The following is a 10,735-nucleotide window of genomic DNA, read 5'->3' on the forward strand; positions in this document are numbered from 1 at the left end:
CCCGTCTCCAGCAGTGGCCATCCCTGATGCTTCTGAGGAAGAAAACAACAATGGAATAATTATTTTGGGGTGGGGGGGGGGTCCCTTCCTGAGCCTTGCAGGGACCAGCTGAAACCCTGCAGCACGAGCTTTTGGGAACATCAGACGTGAACCACAAGGAACCTTCAGGGCTGCCACCCCGCCCCTCCATCCCAAGAGACTCCATCACACAATCCAGCTTGGACATTGTCCAGCTCTTCCAGAAAAATGAATGAAGTTATTTACCACCATGACCCCGATTTGGAGGCTGTCCCAGAACTTCGTGCCTCTGATGGTTAGAGAACGTCTTCTCCTTTCTGTCCCTTGGTATGGGAGGGGAGTGGGGACCAGTGGTTAGATCAGGTGAAGCTGGGACTCCTGGGTTCTGTCCCTGGCTGTGAAAGGGGAGTGTGATCCACACCAAACAATACAGCACTGCCATGATTTGGGTCCCGGGTCTCAGTCTCCGGCCATCACCAGACAGGCAGGGGAGAAAGGAGCAGAATGTGGCTGGATCTAAGGGTGAGACCACATTGATACAGGGAACAAGCTGGAAATGCAGCTGCACAAAAGGCAGAGATGCAAGCCAGCCACTTAGCCCATACACGCAGTCTGTTCTCCTCTGCACACACCCCCACTGATCAGGGCTCATTTCCTCCAGCAAAGACACAACCCTCCCAGCTCCCGTTTGCGTTCTGGCTGTGCCATCCCACAGGCATTTTTTAACATGAGGCGGGACTCCCAACAGTCATGGGAAATCCTGTGTGTTCCCCACGCAGGGCTGGAGCCAGCACCCCTTAGAAAGGAAAGGACTCGTATTTCATTGCCCACCCCACTGACCGGCCAGTCCGTGCAGACTGGGACCAGAACACGATGCCCTACCGCCCTCCCAACAGCGTCCTCCTCAGCGCCTCCTTCATCTCCTTGTTTCTCAGGCTGTAGATGAGCGGGTTGAGAAAGGGGGTCCCCACCGTGTAGAAGAGCGTCACCACCTTCCCACTGCCTCTTGAGGCAGCCGGGTTGACGTAGCTCACCATGACAGAGCCGTAGAAGAGACCCACGACAGCCAGGTGCGAGGTGCAGGTGGAGAAGGCCTTCTGCCGCCCGGCCCCTGCAGGGAGCCTCAGCACCGCCCTGATAACTAGCCCGTAGGCGGTCAGGATGAAGAGGATGGTGGTGAAGAGGAGGAGGGAGCTTGTGGTGGAGAAGGTCTGTTCGGTCCAGGGAGCTGGGACACAGGAGGCAGCCAGCAATGGGCCCAGGTCGCAGATAAAATGATCCAGGGTGTTGGGGCCACAGAAGGAGAGCTGGGAGATGAGGACAATAGCAACCATGAACCAGAGGAAACCAAGTAGCCAGCAGGAGGCCACCAGAACCCAGGAGCTCTGTGGGGACATGAGGACGGGGTAGCGCAGGGGGTGGCAGATGGCCAGGTACCTGTCCAAGGCCATGGCCGCCAGGAAGAAACACTCGGTGGTGCCCGTGGAAAAGAAGAAGTAGAACTGCACAAAGCAGTCAAAGAAGGAGATGGGGACGCCAGGGTTCATGAGGTCGAAGAGCATCCTCGGCACGGTGGTCGTGACGTAGCCGACCTCCAGCCAGGCGAAGTTCCCTAGCAGGATGTACATGGGCAGGCGCTGGAGGCGGGGGTCCCGCAGCACGGCCAACATGATGCTCAGGTTGCCGGCCAGCGTCCCAGCATAGGTGCAGGAGAGAAGGGCGCAGGTGAGATCCCGGCCCAGCCGGCTCAGGGAGGGGAAACCCAGCAGGATGAACTTGGTCACTGGGCTGGTGCCGTTGGATGGATTCACTGGGGGCTGGGGGACCCTGCAGATGAAAGGAAACGATCGACAGGACACCAAGGCTCTGCCCAGAACTCTGCGAGGGGAGTGGGGTCTGCCGAAGTCCAGATGAACCCTGAAGCATGAGCGTTGAGAATGTGGGACATTCACTGGAAATGAGCCCCAGAGCTGCTAAGCTTTGCCCCCACCCTTCCAAGCAACCCTGTCCGATAATCACACTCAGACAGTTGTCCAGTCCTCCCTGAAAACGAACAAAATTGTTGCCCTCCCACCCACAACTCTGACGGGGAGCCTGCTGCAGAACGTTCCCCCTCAGCTGGTTAGAAACCCCCTGCTAATTTCCAGCAATCCTGTGTGCATGGCCAGGTGGGCGGCTGGGCAAGGAGGGGCGGGCGACTGAGCCATGAAGCAGCCAGGGAAGTAATCGAAGCAAGAAGGAAGCTGTCTGGGAAAACTCACCTGGCTGTGAGATCTCAGACTCTTCTCTCCGCCTCTGTTAGGAAGGCGAGAGGGGGCTGATATCTGCTCTCTGAGCTGCTGAGTCCCTGGGACATGGTCTCTGGGGCGTGTAGGAGCAGCTGGATCTGGATTAGATGCCTGAATAACATGTGGGCACCCAGGGGAGTGCCAGGGAGAGCCCCCATCTTCCCAGCCACCCCACCCAAACACCCCACACAGATTTCCCCCATCCTCACATACAGCCCCCCCACAAAACACACACATTCCTCCTCACCACACACTTTTCTCAAGCAGAACTGGGCATGCGGGTGAGGGGCCTGGCTTTGGGGGGGGTTGTACTGAATGGGGCTCAGGATGAGGAGACCCCTCCCAAGCCCATCCAGGGTCCCAGCGGCAAACTCCGCTCAGCTCTGTAATTGGCTCCGCCAGCGGCCCCAAATCATCAATACCCAGAGCAATAAACGTTCAGACATCAAAACAAGCTAATTCCCCAGGAGATTTGCAGTCTGGTCTCCATGGTTAAGTAAATGGTTCTAAGTCTCATGAAAGATACGGGAGGGAAAAACAACAGCTTCCGTTAGTGCCAAGAGTTGACACAGCACAGGCAGTGGGAATGAGGGCTAGGGATCAGAGAGCTGAACTGGGAGCCAGGACTCCTGGGTTATTTTTCCAGCTCTCAGAGGGCAGTGGGGCCCCCAGAAGGGACCGGCAGTTCATCTAGTCTCAACGTCTGTATATCTGAGGCCACCGCCTAGCAACTGAATTAGACCAAGAACTTACAAACCTTAATTAGGTAAACTGTTCTGTGTCGTAGGTGGAGAATAGCAGGGACTGCTGTGCTCCAGTCCCTAAGGCCCCCACGATTTCAAGGAAACGATTAAAGGAGATACAGCCAGCTAATCCTGGCAACTGACCTCAACCCACAGGCTGCAGAGGAAGGCTGAAAAATCCCAAGCTCACTGCCAGTCTGAGGTGGACAAAAGTTAGACCCAGAACATGTGAGCAAGACGCAGCCAGTCGAGCACCTGCAAGAGGGTTTGGCTCAGTGCCACCTCCGAGCCCTGGTCCACCCCACCCACTGTCCTATCTCCATCCGGGGCCGTCTCAGTGCTTCAGAAAAAGATGACAACAACTCAAACAACCCCCTTCCCCCCAAAACCAGAATTTTGTTCCGGGGGGAGGTGACTCCCTTCCTTACCTTTGCCGGTGACTAGCTGAAACCCTGAAGTTTTTAGGAGCGTCAGACATAAACCACAAGGGCTCTGCAGGTTTAGAACAAGCTGGGGGCTCGGACTCCTGGGTTCTATCCCTGGCTGGGGGAAGGGCGTGTGGTCCGAAACACACGACTATAGTGTTGCCACGAATTTGGTCCCAGTTGCACAGGTATCAGTCTCTTGACACCACCAGGGTTGCTCCTGACGGACAGCAGAGAAAAGGAGAGCGGAGCTTTGCTGTCTGGATCCACGTGTGAGAACACATTGACCCAGGGAACAATCTTGAAATGCGGCTGCTCAAAAAGGACAGAGATGCCAGTCAGCCTCCTCGCCCGCATGCTCGGTTTGCTCTGCTATCCTCTGTGCAAAAACACACACTCTTTGCCTCCATCAAGGACACCTTTCTGGAACGTACTGTACCTAGTGGTTCTTTGCACTGTGTGTGTAATACCAGCTCAGGTTTTCCCAGTTCCTGTGAACTTACAGGCAGGCTCACCGCCTGACTCCTGCTAACTTTGTTTTCCTACAGCAGCGCTTGACCATTACTTTAGTTCAGGCGTCAGGCCTGATACCTTCTAGGCCTCATGTCTCAGGCTTTCACTTTCTACTCCACCTAAGTAAGCCATTCCAGTGCTTCACCACCCTCCTAATGAAAACGTTTTTCCTAATATCCAAACCAGACCTCCCCCACTGTAACCTGAGACCATTGCTCCTTGTTCTGTCATCTGCCACCATTGAGAACAGCCTAGCTACATCTTTTCTGGAAGCCCCCTTCAGGTAGTTGAAGGCCGCTATGAAATCCCCCCTCATTCTTCTCTTCTGCAGACTAAACTAGCCTAGATCCCTCAGCCTCTCCTCATAAGTCATGTGCTCCAGCCCCCTAAACATTTTTGTTGCCCTCCGGTGGTCTCTCTGCAATTTGTCCACATCCTTCCTGTAGTGGGGGGCCCAAAACTGGACACAATACTCCAAATGTGGCCTCACCACCGAAGATAAAAAAGACTTATAGAAACATAGAAGGTAAGAGTTGGAAGGGACCTCAGGAGTCATCTAATCCAACCCCATGCTCAAAGCAGGACCAACCCCAACTAAATCATGCCAGCCAGGGCTTTGTCAAGCAGGGCCTTAAAATTTTCTAAGGATGGACACTCCACCACCTCCCTAGGTAATCCATTCCAGTGCTTCACCACCCTCCTAGGGAAAACGTTTATCCTAATATCCAACCTAGACCTCCCCCACTGCAACCTGAGACCATTGCTCCTTGTTCGTCATCTACCACCACCAAGAACAGCCTAGCTCCATCCTCCCTGTAATGCCCACTTCAGGTAGTTGAGGCTATCAAATCCCCCCCCCACTCTTCTCCTGCAGACTAACGGGATGGGTATTGGGATATGAGACCTTCCCCTGCCAGGGGTTGTTGGCTCCAGTCCTGCTGTGGGAACACACACAGCATATTGCATGGCCTATCAGGATCACCTGCTGTATAAAAAATGGCTCTTTGATGAGACAACCAAGGTGATGATAGAACCAGGTCAAGCCCTGCTGTAAGAAAGCAAAGGTAGCAGGAATCAGGCAGTGAGCCTGCCTGTAAGTTCACAGTAACTTGGAAAACCTGAGCTGGCATTACACACACAGTGCAAAGAACCACTAGGTACAGCACATTCCAGAAAGGTGCCAGAACATCCCAATACCCCAAAGATAATGAGGGCTCACTGACTCCTCAGAGTGACAATACGATGGATAGAGATGTTTTTAGCCGAACGATCTGGTACAAGATAAAAGGTGGCATCTTACTACTTCAGAGAGCGGCAACTACACATCAGATGGGCGATACACAACTTTTTACTGTGCATGTTTGACAAAAAACCTGGCCCGGTGCCTTCGTTGCTGAAAGGGATCTATGGACTTATTAGATAATCCAATTGTGGTTTGATGGCCCGGTTTGGTGCACAGAGCGGGGACAGCATAAACATTGGGAGAACACTGTGGAGGGAAAAGAAGATGAGTTTCTATTTCTTAGGAGAACTGGTCTGTAGGAATGGCTGCAAAAGCCTGAGATGGAATGTGCAGATGTTTAGTCTCAGAATGTTTATCAGTAACAAGATAGTTATGAGGCCTGGGCGCCGGCAGGGACGGAATGCGGAGGAAGACCTTGCAACTTAGATAGGGACAGTTGAAAAGTACTAGGCTAAAATATTTCTAGATAAGTAGTTTTAGTATGTATTACCATGGAAACTGTGTCGTAAAAAGACTTGTTTGTATAAGACTATAAAAGCTTCTAGAAATGTATGTTTAAGGTCACCCCTTCCATTTAGGGACCACCTTCTTTACGTAAAGAATAAACTTTTGACTTTGCTAAACTGCTGTCTGGCTAATTTGGACTATCCACTGGGCAACGGACGTGTAAGTAAGGACCCCTGAGATTGGGTTCTTCCACAAATTTTGCACCCCACATGGGACCTGACTAGCGCGCATCCTCCTCGTCCTGGCTCCACTGAACTACCCAGCTGGCACCAGGTGAATTCACCTATTGGGTTACTTCTGGGGAGCTGAGACGGCAGGGAGGTGATAAGGTAAGATCCCTTGTTTATTTTTTTTTAGCAAAGTCTAATGCTATAATTCCAATCTGTAATTCCCTGTGTGGGTGAGAGTTGGTGAGCAATGTTATAATTCCAATCTATTCCATCCATCTGCCGTCCGGACCGGGAAACTAGAGAAGTGTGCTGCTTGCCTGGAGCTAGGATTATGGATGTGACAGAGAGACTGCCAAAACTTATCAAGTCCTCAGACCGCTACCCCTTCCTGCTTCTCCACGTGGGCACAAATGACACTGCCAAGAATGATCTTGAGCGGATCGCTGTGGACTATGTGGCTCTGGGAAAAGAGATAAAGGAGTTTGAAGCGCAAGTGGTGTTCTCAACCATCCTCCCTGTTCAGGGAAAAGGCCCTGGCAGGGATCATTGCATTGTGGAAGTAAATCTGTGGTTACGTAGGTGGTGTCAAAGAGAGGGCTTTGGATTCTTCGATCATGGAATGCTGTTCCAGGAAGAAGGATTACTAGGAAGAGACGGGATTCATCTAACCAAGACAGGGAAGAGTATCTTCGCAGACAGGCTGGCTAACTAGTGAGGAGGGCTTTAAACTAGTTTTGACGGAGGACGGGGACCTAAGCCCAAAGGTTAGTGGGGAAGAGGGACACCACAAGGAAGCAGAAGGAGGAGGGTGCAGCAGGGGAGGCCTCCCGATTCATACTGGGAAAGTAGGCCAATCGGCTACTTATCTCAAGTGCCTGTACACAAATGCAAGAAGCCTGGGAAACAAGCAGGAAGAACTGGAAGTCCTGGCACAGTCAAGAAACTATGACATGATTGGAATAACTGAGAATTGGTGGAATAACTCTCACGATTGGAGCACTGTCATGGATGGGTATAAACTGTTCAGGAAGGACAGGCAGGGGCGAAAAGGGGGAGGAGTTGCACTGTATGTAAGAGAGCACTATGACTGCTCTGAGCTCCAGTATGAAACTGGAGATAAGTCAGTTGAGTGTCTCTGGGTTAAGCTTAGAAGCAAGAACAATAAGCATGATGTCATGGTGGGTGTCTGTTACAGAAAGATCTAATGCAAAATTGAAGAATCAACTATCTAAAGTAGTGGATGATACCGGATTACACTGGATGGATGCGTTACCATTAGTTTTATTGTATCTAAGAACTATGCCAATTAGAAAGACAAATTTATCTCCCTATGAAGTTCTTTTTGGGAGACCATTTCAGCTGGGGGGAAGCCTGACACCTGCACACGCCAATCTCATGGGTGGAGATGAGGAGTTGGTTGTATACGTTATAAAATTACAAAAGACACTTACTACTATATTTAAGTTTTCCAGAGATGCTCAGAGAATTCCTTTAGATGTGACTGTGCATGACATCCATTCGGGAGATTGGGTGTTGCTGAAGTTTTCATGCAAGAATTGCTTAGAACCAAGGTGGGATGGTCCTTACCAGGTGCTGTTAACAATGTACACTGCTGCAAAACTACAGGGAAAGGAAGCCTGGTACCACTGCACCCATCTAAAGAAAGTACAATCACATGATGCTAATCCTCAAAAGGAGCAGATTTCCAAGTGCAATGAGGGATCTCCACTGGACCGAGGTCCCAGAAGCAGACGTGGAAGAGTGAAGAACCACGGGCAATCCCCTTGTGGTTGCTCTGAAGCAGACGTGGAAGGGTGAAGAACCACGGGCAATACCCTTGTGGTTGCTCTAAAGTAGATGGCTGACGGAGTCAAGAGTGCACCAGGAAAGAAATACTAATGGACTTTATTATTTTTATAATATTTTTAATCACTTAAATGATTATTTTGTGGTGTGTCTGTTATATTGAGGGGATACATTGTTTTAGAATTAGTGTAGAAGATGGATTTGTTATTTTTGATGATGTTTCTAATTAATTTAAACATGGGCAATGCATATTTTAAAGCCAATTCATTTTATACATTGATAAAGAATTTCACTGCATCTTGAGAGGTAAAAGATTGTTGGGTGTGCTCCTTTATGGCAACCCATCATCGGGAAAGAATACCCCTAATATCAATTCCTGTGACAGTTAATGAATGGGAAAGTTTGGCCTGGACTAATCCCATGGGAACAGTAATAGAAAAAAAAACAAAAAACCACTGTTTGGGAAAGAGAGTTGATCCCAGAGACTTAATTCTCCCGGGAAGGAAACCAGCAGCACCAATATGTGTGCAATGGACACAACCTGTACCGGTAAAAGAATCAGACAAACCCTGGTTAAACATTACCCGTGAAGTAAGGAATGTAGTGAAATATTCAAAATGTAAATACGTTGTCCATCTACCTACGGTGGAAGGAAAAATCAGTAAAATTTTGATACAGAAGCGAGGATCAAATGCCACTCAACTGAATGAGAAAACAGTTTATAATTGTACGCTAGATGCCACCCGAGGAATTAAGTGTAACAAGACCCACAAATGGTGCATGAAGCTAGAGAATATGAATTTATATAAAAATGACCGGTTTAGAGGAGAGGTCTGGAAAATTCAAAAGGCTACTACCCTCAATCAATATGCAAATAATACCTGGTTTGCATGGGCTAACATCATGCTACATGTGCCATACCAAGCCCATTCCAATAGCTGCAGAGGAGTTACTCCAACAGAAGAAGGTGTATGGTGGGCATGTGGAAATTGGGCAGGAAAAACTTTACCACCAAGGTGGAGAGGAAGATGTACCCTAGTATATCTCTGGCCTGGAGGTGTGCATCCAGTTCCTCTACATAAGGTTGTGTATAATCACTGACCTAAGAGGTTTTCTAACTCATTAACTGAACACTCTTCGGTGTTCTGGAGAGGATGGAGAATGTTTTGGCCCTGGCAAGGAGTGGGTGATTTGGAGTATGCACTAAAAAAAATTTGTAGCAGATTTTTCCATGAATTCGCTAGCCCTCTAATGCCACCATCTGGCATTGATATTTCATGGTCATCCATCTGGAATGCTCTGACTTCTTGGTTACCGGACTTATCCTGGCTTAAAAAATTGTAGGTATAATAGTGTTTATGATAATGTTAATGTTAATGTTTTATTGTATGCAATGTTGCTATTTATTATTCCAGCAAAAAAAAGTTTAAACCCCCTAGGAGACAAATGGTGCAAAGGTCAATATGGTATTGGTATATTGGCAAGGGAAATGAAGGAATATATCATGATTGTGTTCCTAGTGGTAGAACTAATAGGAACAAAGGGGGGACTGTGAAGAGAAAAGAAGATGGAGTCTCTGTTTTTTAAGAGAACTGGTCTGTAGCAATGGCTGCAAAAACCTGAGATTGAAAGTGCCTTTCTAGCAGATGTTTAAATCTTAGAATGTTAAGGGTTGACAAGATAGTTATAGAGCCTGGGCGCCAGCAGGGATGGAATGCAGAGAAAGACCTTGTAACTTAGATAGGGAAAGTTGACAATACTGGGTCAAAATATTCCTAGATGAGCAGTTTTTTTGAGTAAGTAATGCCATGGAAATTGTGACGTAAAAAGACTTGTTTATGTAAGGCTATAAAAGCTTTTAGAATTGAATGTTAAGAGTTGCCCCCTGCATAAGGGACCACCTTCTTTACGTAAAGAATAAACTTTTGACTTTGCTAATCTGTTGTTTAGTTAATTTGGACTATCCGCTGGGCAATGGACATGTAAGTAAGGACCCCTGAGTTTGGGTTCTTCGACAAGGACCACTGTGATGCTGGCAGACCAGGTGCCAGATCATGCCAAGGCCCCTAATCTTCAGCTGACCACTGACAAAGGCCTGGCTGGAAACCAGCCTGGCTCACCTGTGGGTTAGTACTGTTAAATCTGGTATTAGATTAATTAGACTGTGTTCAGTGTTTAGACTGTCTGGGGTGCTGGGCAGTGGGTGCACACATCAATCTCACTTGTCACATCTTTATTCCATGTTGTGTGATAATATTTAGGTGTTTGCTCTGTCACTGCCAACCCCCACCGCCAGGAGAGAAGCGTTGCCAAGCGTGAAATAACCCAGTGACTTCAACAGGGGGTGGATTGGGTGACCCTGCAGATGAGTGCTCCAGAAAGAGTGGTTATTGGTAAGCCTGAGTGAGCTCGAAATGTTATTTGTTTTCTTCCTAGCCTCTTCCAGCTGGGATCCTTGACTCCTCCTAGGTTGTGTTCCTGACTCTACAGCAATGTCAACATGGAACCACGAGTGAGCCCTTCTATCTCCGTGGTAGATGCCACTTCCATTTACAGCAGGGTAAATGCACAAAAATTCCACTGGTTTCAGTGAAATTACCCCGGATTTACGCTATTGTACATGATGGCAGAATCTAGCTCTCTGGTCTGCCATCTCGTCTCTCTAAAATGAGGATAAAATTTACCTAACCTTATGCCTCTTTGCGTGAAAAAGATTTACAAACAATTGGTCCTGATTTTACTTTCTTTCAACTTGGTGTAAATAAAAAGTAATCCTCTTTGATCAATGGACTTGATTATCCAATCACTCAGCTCAGTGTAAATCAGGAGTAAATCCACTCGAGACAATGGAGCTGATTCCCCCACCCTCATTTCCACATTACATCAAACTTCACAGGCTAAGGATATGGCTCAAGGATATTAAGGTGGTTAGCACAAAAGGAGAGTCATTTTACTAGCCTAATTCTGACCCTGGTTCTTGTCTTTCCCTCCACAGGAAGCACATAATGTTTTGAGAAAGACA

General features: G+C 48.5%; 1 protein-coding gene across 1 annotated transcript; it reads right to left on the reverse strand.

Annotated features, from left to right (window-relative positions):
* Nucleotides 1-896: 896 nt before the first annotated feature.
* LOC137154924 (olfactory receptor 11H4-like) lies at nt 897-3,527 on the reverse strand. The gene is made up of 2 exons (XM_067550772.1): nt 3,478-3,527; nt 897-1,845 (listed from the first exon to the last, which is right to left on the reverse strand). The coding sequence occupies exons 1-2, from the start codon at nt 3,525-3,527 to the stop codon at nt 897-899; spliced, it is 999 nt and encodes a 332-aa protein (XP_067406873.1).
* Between the last annotated feature and the right edge of the window lie 7,208 nt (nt 3,528-10,735).

This window comes from Emydura macquarii, unplaced genomic scaffold, assembly GCF_026122565.2.
Source record: "Emydura macquarii macquarii isolate MOO-44397 ecotype Brisbane River unplaced genomic scaffold, CSIRO-AGI_Emac_v2 contig_1320, whole genome shotgun sequence".
Lineage (NCBI taxonomy): Eukaryota > Metazoa > Chordata > Testudines > Chelidae > Emydura > Emydura macquarii.